The 19,723-nt window shown below is 37.4% G+C and overlaps 2 protein-coding genes and 1 long non-coding RNA gene across 3 annotated transcripts; 1 reads left to right on the plus strand and 2 right to left on the minus strand.

The window, feature by feature from the left end:
* Positions 1-3,918: 3,918 nt before the first annotated feature.
* LOC114316750 (putative disease resistance protein At1g59780) lies at positions 3,919-5,917 on the minus strand. Its single transcript, XM_028263423.2, has 2 exons — positions 4,245-5,917; positions 3,919-4,138 (listed from the first exon to the last, which is right to left on the minus strand). Coding segments are annotated over exons 1-2 (1,428 nt in total). The 5' UTR covers positions 5,671-5,917; the 3' UTR covers positions 3,919-4,136.
* LOC145821467 (disease resistance protein RPP13-like) lies at positions 5,800-7,167 on the minus strand. The gene is made up of 2 exons (XM_082917989.1): positions 7,038-7,167; positions 5,800-6,824 (listed from the first exon to the last, which is right to left on the minus strand). Exons 1-2 carry the CDS (start codon positions 7,165-7,167, stop codon positions 5,800-5,802), a joined length of 1,155 nt encoding a protein of 384 aa, XP_082774115.1.
* Positions 7,168-7,952: 785 nt separating this feature from the next.
* LOC145820969 (uncharacterized) lies at positions 7,953-12,534 on the plus strand. The gene is made up of 3 exons (XR_014363011.1): positions 7,953-8,120; positions 8,179-8,232; positions 12,344-12,534. It is a non-coding gene; the product is annotated as an uncharacterized LOC145820969 (long non-coding RNA).
* The last annotated feature ends 7,189 nt before the right edge of the window (positions 12,535-19,723 follow it).

A 19,723-nucleotide genomic window follows, 5' to 3' on the forward strand; every position in this document is an offset into this window, starting at 1 on the left:
CACATTTGAGTTATTTTAAATGCCCAACTCATTTAAACCCATCATAACTCATACATTAGAACCTCTAATTTGTCAAACTTGCTAATTTCAAATTACACACTTCATCTTACCAATGCCTTTGTGATGTTCACACAGAAAATGAACTGATAAACTAATAATGAGGAATGAGGTGATAAAAAAAGGCATGCCCCTGAATACCAAGTTAATTCCTTCATCATAAAAGATAAAACAATGAAAAAACACATGGAACAAGAGCAAATCATGTCCATCAATCACACAATAATTATAGAAAATAGAAATTTGTACAAAGTTTTAACAGACTTTGGCATTAAAAAATCTTTCAGAAACTAAAAATTATGAAAATTTTTAAATCAAGATGCACACAGTTTTTTTTTTTTTTTTTTTTGAACAAAGATGCACACAGTTTGACTATCAAGATTTTGCCACATAATTTCAGACTACACAGCAAAAAAATAAGCTTTTACACAGACTACACTCATTCTAACAACAATTTCAGGTTAAATGGTGGGAAAAGGAAACTCAACTCTGGCTAGGAAACTCAACTCAACTCAATCTTCTAATCCGAACTCTAAAACAAGCAGTAGAAATAAATGTTTCAAAAGAGTGATAAAATGGAATTCCCTCTTTGTTTCCTATGCAAATCTCCTTCAACTTATCATCAATTATATAGTCTTTGAATAATTGTTCTTGCAGGAAAAAGGAAGAGGCGTTTGGTGGTGGTATGACTGGAGAGAAGACAGGATCCACTAACCAGATAATAATAGAGAGTATTTTGGCTGATGTGACACTTTTGTATTGGCTGTCCATAAATCCTTCATTAACGGGACAACCGTGTACAATACAATCTCTACATCTAAAGAAACTTCTCTTATAAAACAAGTGCTAAAAATCAGCAGTAGTGTGCTGAAAATATGTCGCAGAATATAGACAATCTATATGTTGAAATCAAGGAGAAGAACTAGTCAAAGATGAAGCTCATGAATGAGAATCTTGTAGTTGACTCCTTATTTATCACGTGCTAAATATGTACAGAATTTCAGTAAATTATGTATGATTAAATGTAATTCTTGTATATAAATATAGTGCATCTCAATAAAAAGGTCTCATAATTCAAGTTTTTTCAAAACTCTATTTTTAGAAATTCTTCATCCAAAACTAGATAAGAAACTGAGGAAAAGAAAAAAGTTCAAGAATAATGAGTATGTACTATTATATATCTAAAATAATATCATCTAAAGAATCTATATGAAAAAGAGTAAAAATTGAAACCCCAAAAAATATGAGAGTGCTCTATGATAATCAAAAGTTACATCAACTTGTAGTAACAAATGTTTTCACAGAGAACACTTGATGTGAATAATTAGCCATTTCAACAAATTATAAAGGCTAGCCAACTTATTTATACAATGAGAAGAAAAAAGCTTTATATATAGATAGCATTGGCTTGTTTGCTATGTGTATATTAATATATATATATATATATTATTAGGGAGTAATCAAAAAAGCCAAGAATCCAGTACAAAAATTCAAATTCTAGTTCACATCCACAACCCAGAAAATATAAAAACAGAAAACAATGAAAATGACTCTAATTAGTCACATAGTCAAAGAAATTGCTCATTCAAATTCTAGTCCACTGCAACTTTTTGTCTCTTTCAAACCAACACACAGACACGTGGTGGGTGTGAAAAAACCACTTACAAAATGCACACCAAAAAACAATTACTCAAGATCACCTATAATTACTCTGATGTCTCTGAAATCATCAAAATTTCAAAATATTTACCAAAATCAAAGCTTAATGCCTAGCACAAAACATTGGTTTAACAAATGATCAAACTACCAAACTCAAACCAGATTTCACAAGAATCAAAATCTATAAGGTGATATATCGAAAAATCTGAGCGCACCTTTCCATGCCAGCAAATTTGTGCAATCGATACCCAAATTATAATATCAGTCCCCAAAAAAATACAAAATCAGTTACAAAATCAGTCCGAAATTCAGAATATACCAGTCCCGAAAATCAGTTCCAAAATCAGTCCAAAAATTAGAATATATCAGTCCGAAAATCACAATATCAGTCCGAAAAATCAGAATATCAGTCCGAAAAATTAGATTGATGAAAAAGAAGAAAAAGACGAAGATGAGAGAGTGTGAGAGTGTGAGGGAAAAATCAGTCCCATTGATTGTGTTGTGTTCTGCAATGCCGAATGAAATTGATGATAAATAAGAAAGAAAGGAAGATGAGACAATGTGAGAGAGTGAGAGTGAGAGTGAGAGTGAGAGGGAGAAGGAGAGGGAGAGGGAAAGAGAGACGAAGAAGAGGGAAAGAGGACATACCTCTGTCTTCTGTTGTGCCGTTTCAGGTTGTGGAATGAGAAAACGAAGAAGACTCATTTTAGGTCAATCTTGTTTATTCGGTCATTAAAAAAAAAAAAAAGACAGATTCAAAACGATGTCGTTTTGACAAAGAAATTTATTGGCGACGAAAATTATTATGTTGCCATAAATATCATTCACCTTTCAGCGACTATTTTAATTTCATCGCCAAAAAGTCCAAATTGGCGACAAACATTTTTGTCGCCATATATTAATTTCGTTGCCAAAACTTTTTTAGCGCTCCCGCGCAAAAAATTAAATTGGCGCCAACAATTTTTGGCGACGAATTGAGATATTTGTTGCTAATGGTGTATTTTTTGGCAACGAACACGTATATTGTCGCCAAAAACATACAATTGGCAACTAAATTTAATTTGGTTGCTAAAAAAAGCCGCCAAAAATGCTTTTTGTTGTAGTTCCCTGTAAATTATTCTGACATTGATTCCGGTCAGTTCCTAGAACGGTTTGGCATAACCCCATAAACTATCCCGACATTTATTTCAGTTAGCTCCTACAATAGTCCGGTACGACCTTAAACTGTCCCGGCATTAGTTCTGACCAGTTTGTATAATGATCCAGCAAGACCTTAAACTATCTCGGCATTAGATCTGCCCAATTTCTACAGCGGTCCGGCACGACCTTAAACTGTCCTGATATTAGTTCCGGCCAGTTTCTGTAACGGTTTGGCACGACCTTAAACTGTCTCGGCATTAGTTTCGGTCAATTTCTGTAACGGTTTGGCACGACCTTAAGCTGTTCTGGCATTAGTTCCGACCAGTTCCTACAATGGTCCGACATGACCATAAACCGTCTCTCGGTATTAGCTCCAGTCTCTAATCTATCTTAAGTGCCCTTGCGCTTCCGTTCGGATTTTGCAATCTATTTACCTTTTATTTTATTTAGTTTTATTTCATGTTTTAGTTTCTCTCTCCAAGTTCAAGATGTTTATCCTCCTATCTTGAGTTTGAGGGGGGATGTTACTGTATATATAGTATATATTTTTAGATATATTAGGTATTGATTTTCTAGATATATTTATATTGTCATAGTTATGTTGTTTATAGGATACTTTTTCTCAGTCTATATATACAGGTCTTCTATTGTATATGATTAATTAATTGAATACAATACATATTAATTTTTCTCTCTCTACTATTCTAACAACTAGCATGTATACTCAACCAAGAAAAAAAGAAGAAGAAAAAGAAGAAGAAGAAGCCTCAATCAATGCCAAGTTCTTTTTTATTTTATTGTGGCTGATGATGCCACAAGTGGTGAAATGTTAAATTTGCACATAATATATGGTGCAACCGATAAAGGTGAAACCAAAACTTGTTGTTAATCTCCTACATGAAAGACTGAATTCATTCAAACCAACAAATCAGCATGATGTCAAATTTTTTTAATTAATCATTCTTAATTTAAGAACCATGCTGATTCAATCTCACTTTCAAATCCACATGTTAGAATGCTCTAAATTCTATGAGTATTTCAGCCTTAAAAGTGAGCCACTTCATGAACATACAAATGAATTTTATTTAATTAAGCCAAACACAAGTTAAAAATAGAGTTGCAGTGTATTTTACATAAAAAGAACGGTGTTGTGAACAGCAGAGATACAACAAGCTGCATTTTTTTTTTTGCAGCACATCAACTCTTTGAAGTCTTTTGACAGTCTTGACTCCAAATTAAAACTGCATTTTATTCCAGTCTCCAGTATCCGCGAGCATTAATCCTTCATTAAAAACATTAATATAATTAGAAGATCCTTAGTGATCTGCTCACATTTGGTTCATTAAAAAAAAATGATAGACAGTATATTACAAATGAAGAAAACTTACATGCGAGGGACGAAGGCTCCCACTCATTGGTGAGTAAAATGTTGCTTCCCAACCTTTTTTTAACATCTGCAACAAAATCCGGCGACATGTTTGTTAAAAGTAATTCCTTCAGGGCAGGCAGGTGCTCTAATCCATCCAACTTTGTCAATTTTTTGCAACCTCTAATTTCTAACTCCGCAAGTTGGGGCATGGCACATCCCTCCAATGTCCACTGAACTAGGTTTTCTAGCATCCACAATTTCAAGACGTGGAGTTTAGGGAAGTCCCCCGAAACACATCTCATTTCCGACCCTAGATAAGAGAAAGCAAGAATCTTGAGGACGTTCAGTTGAGGCAGCAGCTTCCCTATCACCGGCATTGGATCTTCTGTGAGTTTTGACATTGACAATGTTAGGACTTTGAGATTCAGGGGAAGGTATTTAATCCCATCCTTTATCACTCCAAACAAATATAAGTTCGAAAGAGACTGATGGTCCTTTAAAGGACTCAACTCGAGGTCTAAAGGTTGACCAAATCGATCTTTTGATCTCAATCTTAAGGTTTGGAGTTTGTCAAGTCCTGATATGCACTTGGCTGTTTTCTCTGCTGATTTTGGATGGCATGATACTCCCAATTTCAGAAGGCTGGTGAACCAGTCTAAGCCGTATTCATAAGGGTCCTTAGCACCAAGCAGGAGCCCCATTAAGGTCTGAAGGTTTGTCGGTGAAGACTCTTTTGATGATGGCTTCGCAATTGACACCTCGTTCATAAAGAGATGTCGAAGGTTCTTTGCCTTCCAAATGGAACCCGGCAAAGTGGTTATATTAGTATACTTCAAATCTAAAGTCTCCAAGCATGGTAGATCCCCAATTGTTTCCGGACATGATTCTAGACCGGTCCATTGCAAGCCTAAGTATCTTAGGTTCTGTAAGTATTGGCCGAGTTTCTCGGGTAGCAAAGGTTTGTAGACACCCTCTAGGTCAAGCACTTTCATCAGGACAATACCTCTAGATCTCCTCTTACTGATTATTGTGTTAAGCAATGTACCGACTTCTCTGTTAGATGTACCTTGTTTTTGGGCTTCGAATGAAACAAACGAACATAGATGTTGAGTATGAGACTCCAAAGTAGACTTGACCCCAACATAATGATCTGCAAGCCTTCGAATAATCTGATTAGACTCATGTACATGTGAATTGCAATGGCGGATTTGAAGAAATCCTATATCCTCGGCTTTTGGCAAGAAGACATCGTAAAGAAAGCTCGGCATTCGACACGTTTTGGGGCTTCCGTCTTCTTTCCATGTCGCTATTTCAATCATGTTTCTCGACACTAGTTCTTCCAAATATGCCTTGGCCAGATCTTCAGGTTCAAGGACACTAGTCGTGGTAGTAGTTGATATTTGAATAAATCCCTCGGCAATCCACAACTGCAACAACCTCCGCATAGGAATCTCATACGCTTTAGGGAAGAGAGTAAAATAAAGGAAACACGGCTTTAACACATACGGTAGCTCATGATAGCATAAAGCTACGATAGTCAAGAGATCGACTGATTGATCATCATCCCCCAAGTACTACGAAAGATGATCAATTACACCGGACCACTCATCATTCGGTTGTATGCTCGACAACAATCCTCCAAGCAGGACAATTGCTAGAGGCAAACCGCGACATATTCTGACAATTCCTACCTTGAAATTGTTCAAATTATCATAATTTGCCCCATTTACCACCTTCACGAACAATTCCCAACTCTCCTCATCAGATAACCTCATGAGTTTCAATGGGTGACCCCACGGGTCAACCTCGGATGCAACCTTAGAGTCGCGAGTAGTGAGGATGACTCTGCTTCCATTCGCGGCATCAGCGAAGGGACGTGCTAACATGAGCCAGACATGATTGGTGCAGATACCATCCAATACTATTAGAAACCTAAGCTCCATTAAAATCTGGAAAAGCAAAGCCGACAGTTGGTGCTCGCTCATAAGCTCCACGTCAGCCAATACGCCACATATTGGAATCTGTTTGATTATTGCAAGCAACAGATCCTTGTATGTGAAATCTTTGGCGACGTGGAGCCAAGCACGGCACTGGAAATGCTGCCGAATGTCTACTCTGTTGTAGACATTCCTTGCCAGTGCCGTCTTTCCAAGCGCTTCTTCGCTCACCAGAGAAATCACACGGAGGCTTTTCTCCTCCTCGTTGTCGGTCAATCGAGCTATTAACTCCTTCTCGACATCTCCACGTCCAACAAGTACATCGTGCTGCATTTTTTCGTGCGTTGCGAATGTTTGATTAAATTTCTTATGATCGAGGATATTGTATTGGTCTGTTTGTGTTGCCGGTCGATGTTGATGTGGGAATAATTGAGTGGATACATCTCTGAAGCTCCGTACAATTTTATTCATTTTGTAGGTGAACTGGATTTGGATCCATGGTCTCTTTTGTTGGGTGTTGAGGAGGAAAGATTCGATGATATATTCTGCAGAGTAAAGAGTGCGAAGAAGCCGAGGCCAAAGACGAAGCCGAGACTCATCGAAGCCAGTGGTATTGTTGTTTTCGGCATGGAGGAAGATCAAAATATGTTTGAGGGGTGATGCTATGGTACATTTAGATGTACCATACATTTAGTTATGAACTTATATGATTTTATATCATAGCCTATACCATATTAGTCATAACTACCACCATATTAACTCATAACTTAGTTATATTCAATTATTTACTTATACCATATTACTTCATAACCAGGTCATAACTAAGTTATTAAATAATTTTTCTCTTAAATTAGGCAACCGGTGTACCCGGTTACCAAACAGAGCAAAGTCAGAGTAGTCCAACAGTCCCGAAGCCAGTTGGCCTCCCTCTCTGGCTCGTGCTCTTGCTCTTGCTCTTCTCTTCTCCTCCCTCCTTTCTTCCACCATAGTTGGAGCTTCAGCCATTGCCGAAGACCACCAGCCCCGTCGGCGTTGGGACCACCATTCTCTCAGTGTAACCTCTCACTCTCTTGACGTCAAGAACTAGAGTTTCTTCCATTCAAATCAAATATTTCCAAGAGATATTTTCTGTGGCTCAGGTTTGTTTCTAACTCTAAACTTCATTTACATTAGGGCTTTTGATTTGAAAACCCTAACCCTTATTGAATATCTGATATTAAGTTTGGTTCTCAATGAAAATTAAAATCTATATCCAATAGCTGTGCCACTTTGATTTTAGAACTGAAGAATGAATATCTGATATTAATTTTTATGGATGGTTTAGATCAATGGGTGTTCCCGCCATATGGATGATTTGTCTGTGTTTATATCAGTATCTACTCTCTGTCTCCCCCATACCCTGTGTCTGCCATCTGTCTTCCTTGCTCTGTTTTTGTGTTTTTGAGTTATATGGTTTGAGTTATACGGTTTGGATTTGGATTACCCGTGTGTGCAGATTTTATTGTGTGCAGATTTTATTATGTGCAGATTTTATTATGGTGTGTGCAAATTTTAGTGTGTGCAGATTTTATTTTTGAGTTATTATGGTGTGTGCATATTTTATTGGATCTTGAATGCTTATTGAGTTATACGGTTTGCAGATTTTATGGTGTTTGCAGATTTTATTGAGCTATACGGTTTGGCTGTGATGAACTCCTTTAGCAGTTTGTTCACTCAGCTAATGTGTTTCATACTTGAACTGATAGCCACTTATAGCTTATTTCTTCCTTTCCTTTCCTTTCACTACTAGAAAAGTGACCTTTTGCTACTATATAATTGTGACCATTTGATTACCCGTCGCAAATAACCAATTCATTCCTTTTTATTTTTTATTTTTTTTTACCCTTTTACCCGTTTTCCTTATATTTGCCCTAGTTCTAGAAAAATTCAAACACCGATTGTTCTCTCTCTCTCTCTCTGTCTCTCTCTCTCTCTCTCTCTCTCTCTCTCTCTCTCTCGTATCACAAACCTATATAGCTCTGCTCTCTCGCTCGCTCTTTCACTCACCATTGTCGTCTGAGATATCCGGCGGTATGAATCTCTCTCTGTTCCTCTCTCCCAATTTCTATCTCTCTCAATCTCTCTCTCTGCGCCTATACATACATATTTACATGTATCTATGAAGTATGACTCAGATTGTGTAGTGTGAAGTTTAAATGTTAGTCGGCAAAGATTGGGTTGATGTTGATATAAATGTGTTTTGGTGAATTTGATTGAGGTTTTTGTGAATTGGATTTTGAAAATTGAATCTAATTGCTCAAGGTTGTGGAATTGTTTTAGATGGATTTGAGTTTGTCAATTTCTAATTTTTTTTTAATGTGAAATTAGTATTGTTCAATTGTTTTTTGTGTTAATCGAATTGTGCTATTCTGAGATCTGTGTTCATGTAGAATGTGAAATTTGAGTTTTATATGTATATACCTATGAAATATTCAGAAGATTCGAGTTATATTTGATTGATGGAGATGTTGATTTTATGACTCCTCTGTTTTGCTTTAGTGTTCTCTATAGAGGATTGATTTTGGTCCTATGTGGCAGACTCTTTTAAAATTCACATCTGAATTTTTTTTCTCTGATATTTTTTATCACAAATATTTCTGTTTTAGCTCCATGTTTATTATTATTATTTTTTTTTATCACAATGCATTATTCTGATAATGCATTCTTCCATATTAACTAAGAAGGCTAGTGGAAATGTTAAAAATGTTTGTTAAAGTGTATTATATGACAAAAAGTGGAGTCCAATTTTGTATGTTAAGGGTTTGTTCATGAAGTAGTTTATACGGGTGTTCCAATGGAGATGTTAAAATGTGTTGTCGTCTTAGCCTCGGCTACTTCAACTCTGCACAACCTTTTTATTTGTGGAACATTTCCACAAAGCTTAAAAATGACTAACCAAAATAAAAACTTTTAACTTCTTTGTAAATAAATTCATAATATACTGAATTTATCCTCGTTATGGAGTTTTTTACATAATCTTTCATAACCATATCAGTTCTGGCTTGTTTTCCTCTCATCCAAAGTGTCATGATTCATGAATTGAACATTAGGCACATTTGCTTTGCAGACGATTTCTTTGTTTTTTGTTATCCGAATGATCAGTCCTTTTACATAGTTTTTAATGCTCTTCTTAAATTCAATAAATTTTCTGGCCTTCCGCCAAAAAAGAGCAAAAGCAAGATTTACATTATTGGTATTGATGATCAATCTAAGATAGTTTTTTGCAATTTAATTCGGGTTCAACTTGGTTCCCTTCCGGTCAAATACTTAGGAGTGCCCCTTATTTCTAGTTAGCTCTCAGCTGATAATTGTAAAGGTCTCATTGATAAAATTAGTTTCTTTCCTACACTGGTAGACTTCACATTATCCAATCTATTCTCTTCAGCAAGTTTTTTGGTCTATGCACTTTATCCTCCTCAAGTCAGTATGCTTGCATATAGAGCAATTGCTCAGGATTTTTGTGGACAGGGACCAACTCTTACCTTCATTCTAATAAATTCGCTTGAGGGACTCTTTGCTTGCCCAAAATAGAAGGAGGTCTTGGCATAAGAAATCTTCTAGATTGGAACCATTCTTATTTCCTCAAGCATATTTGGATCATTTACTCTAAACATCATTCAACTGTGAATTCAATTAGGGGTGTAAGCGGTTTGGTTCAAGGGAAAGTTTAGTACCAAACCGAACCTTTCAGTTTTGTTGGTTAAGGAACCAAAGCAGACCACATTCTACGGTTCAGTTTTCTCGGTTTGGTGTAGAGAAGGGAACATGAGATTTTAAAAGGGTTTTTATAAAAACTTGTACAATCACACATTGAGAATAAATGAAGTAAAATAGTGAAATTTGCTCTATAAATGTCTTCCTCCTTAATTTTTATTAGAAATTGTGTATTGTTAGTCAATTATCTTCTAATGCTCAATTTTTTTAAATATAATATTTCAGTCATTTTAGTTTGTATGAGTGTATAAAATTTTAAAACCACAACAGATCGCACGTTATGAAAAATAGATCACAAACCAAAATTTCAATTGATCTTGAGCAGTCAGTCTAGTTTCATTGGTTTTTCTTACACCCATAAATTCAATGGTGCTATAGATATCTTATTAGAGGCAAATGCTTTTGGGCTTTTACAGTCCTTTCTGACTGCTCCTGGACTTGGAGAAAGGTTCTTAATCTTAGATCCATTGCCAGACCTTTTGTTAAGGATATCGTTGGACCTGGCTTTTCCCTCCCTCTGTAATGCCTTTCTTTCAGCCCAATTGTTCTAGAGATGATGAGGTTCAGTGCATTATTTCCTCCTCTCTTAAATACAAAGCTACAACACTTGGGATGCTATCAAGCCTCATTCCCTTTCTGTGATTTGGCATAAGATTATTTGGTTCCCTAAGTACATTCCCAGACACGGCTTTGTTTTTGGATGGCCATTAGAGGCAGGCTTAGGACTAAGGCAGGCTCAAAGATTGGGGGGAGATTGATTCACTACTTGTCTCGTTTGTCCACAAAGACGATGAGTCTCTTCCTCATATTTCTTTAATTGTTCCTTCTCTAGAGCAATTTGGGAGCAGATTTGCTGCTTTTCTAAGGCTCAACATTCTAGGGATAATTAGATATCATGGATTGCTAACCAATTTAGTGGGAATTTTTTTTTTCCATATAGTGAGGAAAATTGTTTAGGCTGCAACGGTATACTAAATCTGGCAAGAGAGAAATCATGGGCTTTCAAAGGATGTCATAGGCCTACATATTTGATGAATCAGATTAGTTCTAATATTAGAGTTCAATGTTCTCAGTTTGCATCTATTAAGCAATCTTACTCTAATCTACTATTGTGTAAAAACTGGTAGATTTGTGAGAGAATTTTTGCTCCAAATTAGTCTAGCTGCTTCGTGTTTTTCTTGATTTTGGTATTTGAAAGGTATGCCTCCCTTGATTTTTGTATTCTTTGTTTCTTTTAATGAAATTCTCACATACCAAAAAAAAAAAAATATTCATAATAGGATGACCTTAAACTAATTTTAAGCTTTTAATTGACTTAAGTGCAATTAAATGGCCATTCACTTAAGTGTAAATTTTAATAATCCCTAATAAAAATGAAATGCCCAAACCAAAACTTGAAACACCTAATTCAATTCATTCAATTTGATATCACTCTGCATCACTACTTAGTGCCTTTATGATGATTGAATTGAAGCTTGATTAACGAGCCCACTTAGAAAAAAAACAAATGATATATATATATATATATATATATATATATGAATATATATATGTTTGTATACTCACCAAAACTGACCTTAGTTCACTAGTCTGCAACAGACTGATTAACCTCGTGGGCTATGAACTCATAAACATGTAAAACACTCTTGCTTCAAGTTTTAAACCTTTCACTAAATATTTGATTCATATTTCTAGTACTCTACATAATTATGTATATTATATGATCAAAGATTTTGAAATTAGGTTTGTATTTTTTTCTCCCACGGATAAAACTATTGGACTGATTCATCTCACCTGGACTAAGATTCTAAAGCTAAAAGTTGCAATCATTCACCATGAAATGCTTATGGATTAGCTATCTCCTATAGTAGAGACTAGAGAAAAATGTGATTAGTTTTGAAATGTTCCATATGATACATGATTAGGAGTTCAGCTTTCGTTGTCATTTCTTGCTATTGGTGGAGCAATCCATGTTAGCTGAAATTCTTTTAGCTCTCATTGTTGCTGATTATTTGTTTTCATTCTAGTACTTCAAAGATCTGCTATCAAATTATAGAAAGGCTTGTACTAAATAAATTCTCAAATTTGAAATGCATCAAACAGAAAGTGACCACTGCCCACTGGCATTTGGCACTGTGTAACAATTGACGTTATTGAAGTAACAGAAAGTTGAAATGATCAACTAATTTATACTTCTAACATGGATTGTCAAATTATATGGTAACAGAAAGTTGAAGTAATAGAACAATACATGTTTAGTTGATTCATTTCGCTGACATGATTATTTGATTCATTTCGCTGTCATTTCTCATCATTCCAAATTAGTAGTAGACCCGGGAGGTACGTTCATTGCAGTGCGTTGCTCTCTTTTTATTAATGTTTTAGTAATAACTCATAATGATGTATGCTTCCCTGTGAATGATGGTAGAGAGTGCTCTGGATGAGAGAAGTCATCGGAGGGCAGCACTTGAAGCATCTCTTCATGAGGTTTTATTTTAGATAATAAAATTTGTGAATGGGAAAAAAGATCACATTCCACCCATACCGAATCTTGAAGGTGTCTCCTTTCTCTATGAAATTGCTGTCTCAAGGTGAGCTGTTTTATCAATGACATTGTTCTGGTGATTATTTTTCAATACAATTGTAGTTGTTTCAATATTTAGCACCTTTCTTAAAGGGTAGCTGTCATATTTCATTTTCTCTGTTGAATTTTACAGGCTTCTACCTTCCTTGTTTCCTTTTCTTTTTTATTGTTATTTAATATATTTTCATGTATTGATGTGGTTTTATTTTTAATTTTGTTTTTTCAATGCATTTGATATGTTTATGAAAAAAGAAACATTATGCTTTTGGAGTTGTTCTTTGTGTGCATGGATTTTGCATTTGTACCAACTCAAAAAGAAGAAAAAAAGAAAAGACAAGGAAAATATCTTGTATTTCAGAGTACATGCAACCTGAACTTTGTTTTTGGCAGCTTTTTTGTTCAAAGGCAACACTTCTTACTGGAATGGTTGTGTTTATGAGTTCTCGTGAAATGAAATCGTGAGATTTTATAGTTGTGTTTGTGGGGATGGGTTTTGGACCCTAATTTTCCATGCAAGGTGTCTTCCTTAACCATACACTTTGCAAGATGCAAATTAATCTTTTGAGTTGTTGCAATGTGTTTAGTTGATTAATGCATCCAAATTTTTAGTTCTCATTATTGTAAAAAGATCACAAGATTAACAACCTTGGAATGATGGATGATAATAGTTGCAGATGTGCTACTTACTCTGCAACAGTGGCATTGCCTCATCCATCACCATTTCTTGAACTCCCCATATATATGACATAAGGCTGCATTATGATATTAATAGCTCTAGGTAGTGATTAAATACAAATTTATTCAGCATTTGTATGGTGTCTGATAGGGTTATGTGCTTGGACTATTATTTGAATGCCCCAAAGTATAGATATAAATTAGTAGAAAATTGACTTGCTCTGTTCTTTTTTTTTTGGCAGGATGAAAATCGGGCAGCTTGGATTTAGCCCACATACATAGCATTTAACTTTTCTAGGAACCTAAGAAGAAGATTTAAGGTACACATTCTAGAATAGTGAACACAAGCATTGAATTATTTTGCTGTTTTATTAAGTTTTCTTTATTTATTTGCAATCTCTGCCTTTTCTCCGCTTTGCTTGAGGCTTTATGTCTAAAGAAAGATCTAGAAATTGGATACTCTATGTTCTGATCTATTTCTCCTCATAATGTGTATTGATCAGGTGCAAGCTTGGATTTGAGGAACATATATCTCCATGGTTACAAATTAGAACTCGACTGGTACCTTGTACAGTGGTGAACACCAGCATTGTAAATTTTGACTTTACTAGCATTTTATCTGGATTGTATATTTTTCATAAAAGAACTTTTCCCAAGGTTTTAGTTGTAATAACTTTCACATATGGCTCCAATTTTGAGACTCAAATGGAATGCCTAATTAAACTACAATGCTATATTGTCTAAATTCTTGTCATTGCTATTCCTAGAGTGCTTAACGTTGCACTTTTATGTTTCTTTTTTTTTTGTTTTTGCGACTGTAACAAGATGGTCGCCAAAAATCATGTGTTGTTCTTTGTTTTTTGCGATGGCAAAATAGCGGTCACCATAAGTAGTTTAGGCGGTCGCAAAAGTATTTGCCACCCCCACATTCGCCACCCCCATTTGCCGTCGCATGGGCCGTCGCAAAAAGTCTTTTGTGACTGTTTTTTTATTATTTGCGACGGTTTACAACGGTCGCAAAAAGTGTTTTTTTTAGTAGTGTTTCCTCTCCTATAGCTTTTGGACTAGAAGCAACATTAAGGAATCCTAATTCTTCCTAACTTCCTTATGTTGTTTTGTGAGCAGTATGTCACTTCAACTACAAAAAAAAAAAAAAAAAAAGATTAAATTTTAAGTACTTCATTATGATGAAATTCTGGGTTTAATGAATCAAAATAAAAATTAATCAAAACACTTATGGTCTGAAAATTGCCTATACGGATGACCATTGATAGGAAACTTTACAAAAATCACCTGGCAGTGCCAGTTGTGCCCAAAACTCCTTGCATTCTTGGGCCAGGGGTGCCAGGTGGTACTTTACATGTGCTGTTATTTAAATACTTTCAATGTTTGCTATCTTGATGAGCTTTTTTATGTTCTTTTGTTGATTGGTAAGAAAACTGTCTTCTATACTACTGGTTTTGTGAGTAAATTTCCAATTGAATAGAATGTAGTTTGCAGTTCAAGGTGTGGATTAAGACCTTAAAATTTTGCTACCACAATAAACTCCTTTCTAGCAAAAGTATGGTGTACAAATCTATTAAATAGAAGGAATGTGAAGTATGAAATGCATTAGATTTTTAATATCTGTTTTCATTATCAAGACTTTAGCAGATTTCCAGCAGATTTCTTATGGTGTTAACTTGAATTTCTTTTGCAGCCTTCATTATTGATATTAACAGATTTCAAATCTATAATATTAACAGGCTGCAAAAAATGTATCTCAATATTATTTCTTTCCAGCAGTTAACTTGAATATTATAGAATTTCTTTCCAGCAGAATTTCTTTTCTTTTCTTATAGCGACCCCGGTCTTTTCCCATTTAATTATTGTATCCGGACTGTTCCGTAGATTCTGTCATTGTATAATGGTTGTTGTTGTTATTCCTTATTTTCTCTTTTGGAATTATAGGATGTGTTGGGCAGGTTTGTTTCAGGTTGGTTGGGTTTAGAAACCAAGTGTTGCTGTCCAGGTTTTTGGTTCTTCGCTCGAGCGAGGAGTTGTTCGCTCGAGCGAGAGGTAGTGTTTGATTTGGACCTGTAGCTGTGCATTCTTGGCTCGAGCGAGCTTTTCTTCGCTCGAGCGAGTTAGTTCATCCTTCGCTCGAGCTATAGTTCCTTCGCTCGAGCGTGTGTCTGGGTTCAGACCTGAGGGTTTGAGTTCTTCGCTCGACCGAGCTTTCTTTCGCTCGAGCGAGCATTTGAGTTGTTGGCTCGAGCAAGGCTTCCTTGGCTCGAGCGTAGTTTCTCTGTGTCTGGTCGCTCGAGCGACCAAGTCTTCGCTCGAGCGAGCCTGTCCAGTTTATATACACAGCAGCGGGATTTGATCAGTCTTTTTCATATTCTTTTGATTCAAAACCCCAGGTTCGACTTCTCTCTCTCCCTACTCACCTTCTTTCTTAGATTTGATCCACTTAGGGTGTGTTTCTACCCTAGATCCTTCATTAAAAAGATAGAGTGAGGCAAGGGCTACCATTTAATCTGAGCATTTGACGATTTGGAGCACTTTGGTATTTTGGGCACTCATCTCTTTCTTCACCTTTTTGGGTTGTTTTCTTTGAGGTAGGGATTTCCTACTCCATTTTATAGGTTATGTTCTAAGTTTTGGTATTTTAATATGTTGGGAATACTTTGGTAAATTTTGGGAAAAACCTTAGTTGAATTGATTTGTATAAGTAATTCATGGAATTGGGAAAAGATGGTTAAAATCATGGAATTGGGGAATTCATTGATTAAATGGCATAATTGGATAATTTGAATAATTTGTCTATTGAATTGTGGACATAGTTATTTTCAGTTTAGAAATAACTGTTTTGGACTATCGGTGGAGGATAGTCATGATTGTTGTAGACATTGCATGTGGATTAGGAATAACTGGAACTAATCACATGGGTTAAGTCATTAATTTTGACTGTGGCATTGATACAAAAAATACGTGTATTGATTGAGCATTGCATTTGCATACATTGTTTGTGTGTGGGAGGAGATAGGGGATGTACTCCACGGTTTAGGGGAAGATAGGGGATGGACCTCTAAACCGGATTTTGTTTGGGAGGAGATAGGGGATGGACTCCATTAGCATCACTTTTATGTGTGCTTATTTATATTGAAGTGTTTTATTGATACAGCACTAAAATGTGTATCAATCTGGAAGTATGAAGTGTTTGATTTGAGCTTGAGTCTCATTTGTTTGTTGATATTGGAAGGATGTGAATATGATATATGTGATTCACTGTTGTAAGTTTGGCCAGGTTCTGAGCCATGTTGATAAAATTGGAAAATAAAACGTATCTTAGACAATAGTGTCATGAGACTGTAAAATAAAGTAATTGATTATCTTGGTTAACCATCTGTTGAATGCTATTGCTTTATTCATTGCTTATATGTGGTTTAGTATATTTCTACTGGGCTGTGGCTCACCCTTTATGGGAACATCATTTTCAGGTTCAGGTGATAAACTACCTCCAAGGAATTAGCTTGGGAGGGTTTGGCTTCTGGATTGAAGAAGACTACTTTTAGTTAACTGTCTTAAATTATTAGTACATGTAAACATTCAAGCCTAGGGCTTTTTCTTGTATTGAGTTAGAACTCATATTTTTGTATCCAAGTGTTGGCTTGGAAAGATGTAAGCCTGTAGGGCATTTTATTCGATGATACATGTAATGCTTTATTTTGTAATACTCTGATGAATGAATTAATAGATTGTCTTCTTTAAATAATGAATGTCAATGATATATATAATGGGTTAATTTTGAGGGCGTTACAACTTGGTATCAGAGCGTACCGGGTTTGAATACTTTGGGTACGTGGAAGTGATTAGTATCACATTGGGTTCGTCTCGTTTGATAGAGACTTAGTGTAATGTTATATGCTTATGTGATAACATGTTTATGTGATTATGTGGGTATGGAATGTAGTTTCTAGGATGTTGATTGGACCCTTGAGTTTCTTGTAGTCTTGTTGGAAAGGCACTTGATCACTGCTGCTTCCAACCGGAACTATAGTAACGCATTGGGACTATCATTATCCGGGAATGAAATTCGTAGGTGCTTATGTGATTATGTGCTTACGTGGAATGAATTATTGTTGTCCATTGAATTAGGACGCGAGTGTTTAGCTTCGGCACATTTATTAATGTGCTAATGTCTTTGTTTCCTTTATTAGGATGTCAGGACGAGGACGAGGACGCGGTAGGCGTGGTAGGCCGGGTAGACAGGAGTTGCCTGTGCCAGAAGAGATTCCGACAGTTCAGGAGGGAATTGGCCAAGTCAATGTGGCCGAGCCAGTAGGCCAGCAGGCTATGGGCGCTCTCGCCCGAGAGATAGCAGGGGCATTCAGGGAGTCAGTAGGCATTCTTAGAGCTGAGAATCAAGCTCAGGCTGGTATTGCGGATGCAGGACCTTCCTTTCTGAAGAGGGAGTTCTTCCGGTCCAATCCGGATGAATTTGTGGGTGATCCTAAAGAGCCACTTAAGGCAGATGAATGGCTCGAACAGACAACGAAGACGTTTGAGATGCTTGGCATCGAAGACGAGGGGTTGAAAGTGACCTTGGCATCTTTCCAGTTGAAGGGGGATGCGGGTCAGTGGTGGAAATTTACTAAGGGGCGTATAGGAGGTACATGGGAGGCTTTTGTGAATGCATTCCAGGAGAAGTTTTTATCTCCGGCAGTCAAGGAGAAGCTGCGAGACCAGTTTTGTCAGCTTAAGCAGGCGAGTTCTTCAGTGGCCGAATTTGAGGCTGCATTTACTAGTTTGTCCAGGTTTGCACCTGAGTTGGTGGCGTCTGAGGAACGCCGTTGTATTGAGTTTGAGAAGAAGTTGAGGCGTGGCCTCAAGCTGAGAGTTGGGGGAACTATGATTCGAGATTATGGGCGTATGGTTGATGCTGCAGCCCATATGGAGATCATGATGCAGGAGGAGGAGGAAGGGCAGAAGGGCTCCAAGAGGAGTCAGGATGGTCAGAATGATGGTAGGAGACAGAAGGGTTTTAATCCCCAGCAGTCTCAGGGTAGCTTTTCTCGATCGACTTTTCCTGTACCGAGTGTTAGTTCGGGGAAAGGCAGCCAGGGAGACATTACCTGTTTCAAGTGTGGCCAGCTGGGCCACAAGTCTCCAGTTTGTCCTCAGAGGGGAGGAGTTCAGAGAGCAGCATCTTCTTCGGCTCGATCTCAGAGCCAGAGTCAGGGTAGAGGTCAGCCACTCTCGTGTTATCAGTGTGGTCAGCAAGGGCATATGAAGAGGTATTGCCCGCAGTTGGGTGGCACATCTGGCACATCTGGTTTGAGGCCGATTCAGGGTCAGCAGCCAGCTCAGTCGGGTCAGGCCTCAAAGGCCAATCAGGGGGCTTCATCGTCTCAGTCGGTGCAGCAATCTTATGCTCCTAGGGTTGAGCAGGTTGATCAGAGGTCGTCTGGGCGCGTGTATGCTGTTACCGCACAGGATCTTGTGCCAGCACCATCAGTTGTGAGAGGTACCTTCTTGTTTTGCAACTCGGTTGCTAATGTTTTGATTGATACGGGTGCATCTCATTCCTTTGTGTCTGCTGCATTTGCATCTGTTTTGGAGTTGGAATTAGCACAGTTAGCATCTCCTATATGTGTAGTATCACCTCTTGGGGGTGAATTGATTTTGAAACAAGGCGTTAGGGGTTGTGATATAGAGGTTGATTATCATAGAATCCCATTTTCCTTTGTAGTTATGCCTATGAGGGGTTTCGATGTTATTTTGGGTATGGACTGGTTATCATCATACCGGGCAGTGATTGATTGCTACCGCCAGAGGGTCACTTGTTGTACCGTGAGCGGAGAGTATTTTCATTTTCTGGGGGACCGGGTTGGTGATGTGTTGCCACCGGGGTATGTTCGGCGAGGAAGGAGTGAGCTTAGTGGGCTACTAGCTAACCTTTTGATTAGTGAGGATAATGAGACTCAGATTGTGTTGCCAAGGGTGGTTTGTGAGTACTCGGATGTCTTTCCCGAGGATCTTGTTGGTTTGCCACCGCATCGGGAGATTGAGTTCTCTATTGACCTAGTGCCCGGCACGGCGCCGATTTCCATGGCACCTTATCGTTTTGCCCCAGCCGAGTTAGTTGAGTTGAAGATCCAACTCCAGGAGTTGTTAGTTAAGGGCTTTATACGTCCTAGTGTTTCACCGTGGGGAGCACCGGCCCTCTTTGTTAAAAAGAAAGGTGGTGCTTTGAGACTTTGTATAGATTATCGGAAATTGAATCGGGCTACGGTTAAGAATAAGTACCCTATGCCTCGTATCGATGATTTGTTTGACCAGTTGAAGGGTTCCCGTTGTTTCTCTAAGATAGACTTGAGATCGGGTTACCACCAGTTGAGGGTCAGGGAAGAGGATATTCCGAAGACGGCATTCCGTACGCGGTATGGCCATTATGAGTTTTTGGTGATGCCATTCGGGCTCACCAATGCACCGGCAGTTTTTATGGATTTGATGAACCGGATCTTCCGGGAATTCTTGGATCGGTTTGTAGTCGTTTTTGTGGAC

The sequence above is a fragment of the Camellia sinensis genome, chromosome 3 (genome assembly GCF_055761805.1).
Source record: "Camellia sinensis isolate YWXY chromosome 3, ASM5576180v1, whole genome shotgun sequence".
NCBI classification, from domain to species: Eukaryota; Viridiplantae; Streptophyta; class Magnoliopsida; order Ericales; family Theaceae; genus Camellia; species Camellia sinensis.

What these genes read in the sequence shown, in the direction of transcription:
- LOC145821467 (XM_082917989.1), bottom strand. Translation starts at nt 7,167, where the DNA reads ATGGCTGAAGCTCCAACTATGGTGGAAGAAAGGAGGGAGGAGAAGAGA. An exon ending in CTCTGACTTTGCTCTGTTTG is followed by an intron (nt 6,825 to 7,037) that starts GTAACCGGGTAC and finishes AATGTACCATAG; the next exon opens with CATCACCCCTCAAACATATT.
- LOC114316750 (XM_028263423.2), bottom strand. Translation starts at nt 5,670, where the DNA reads ATGCGGAGGTTGTTGCAGTTGTGGATTGCCGAGGGATTTATTCAAATA.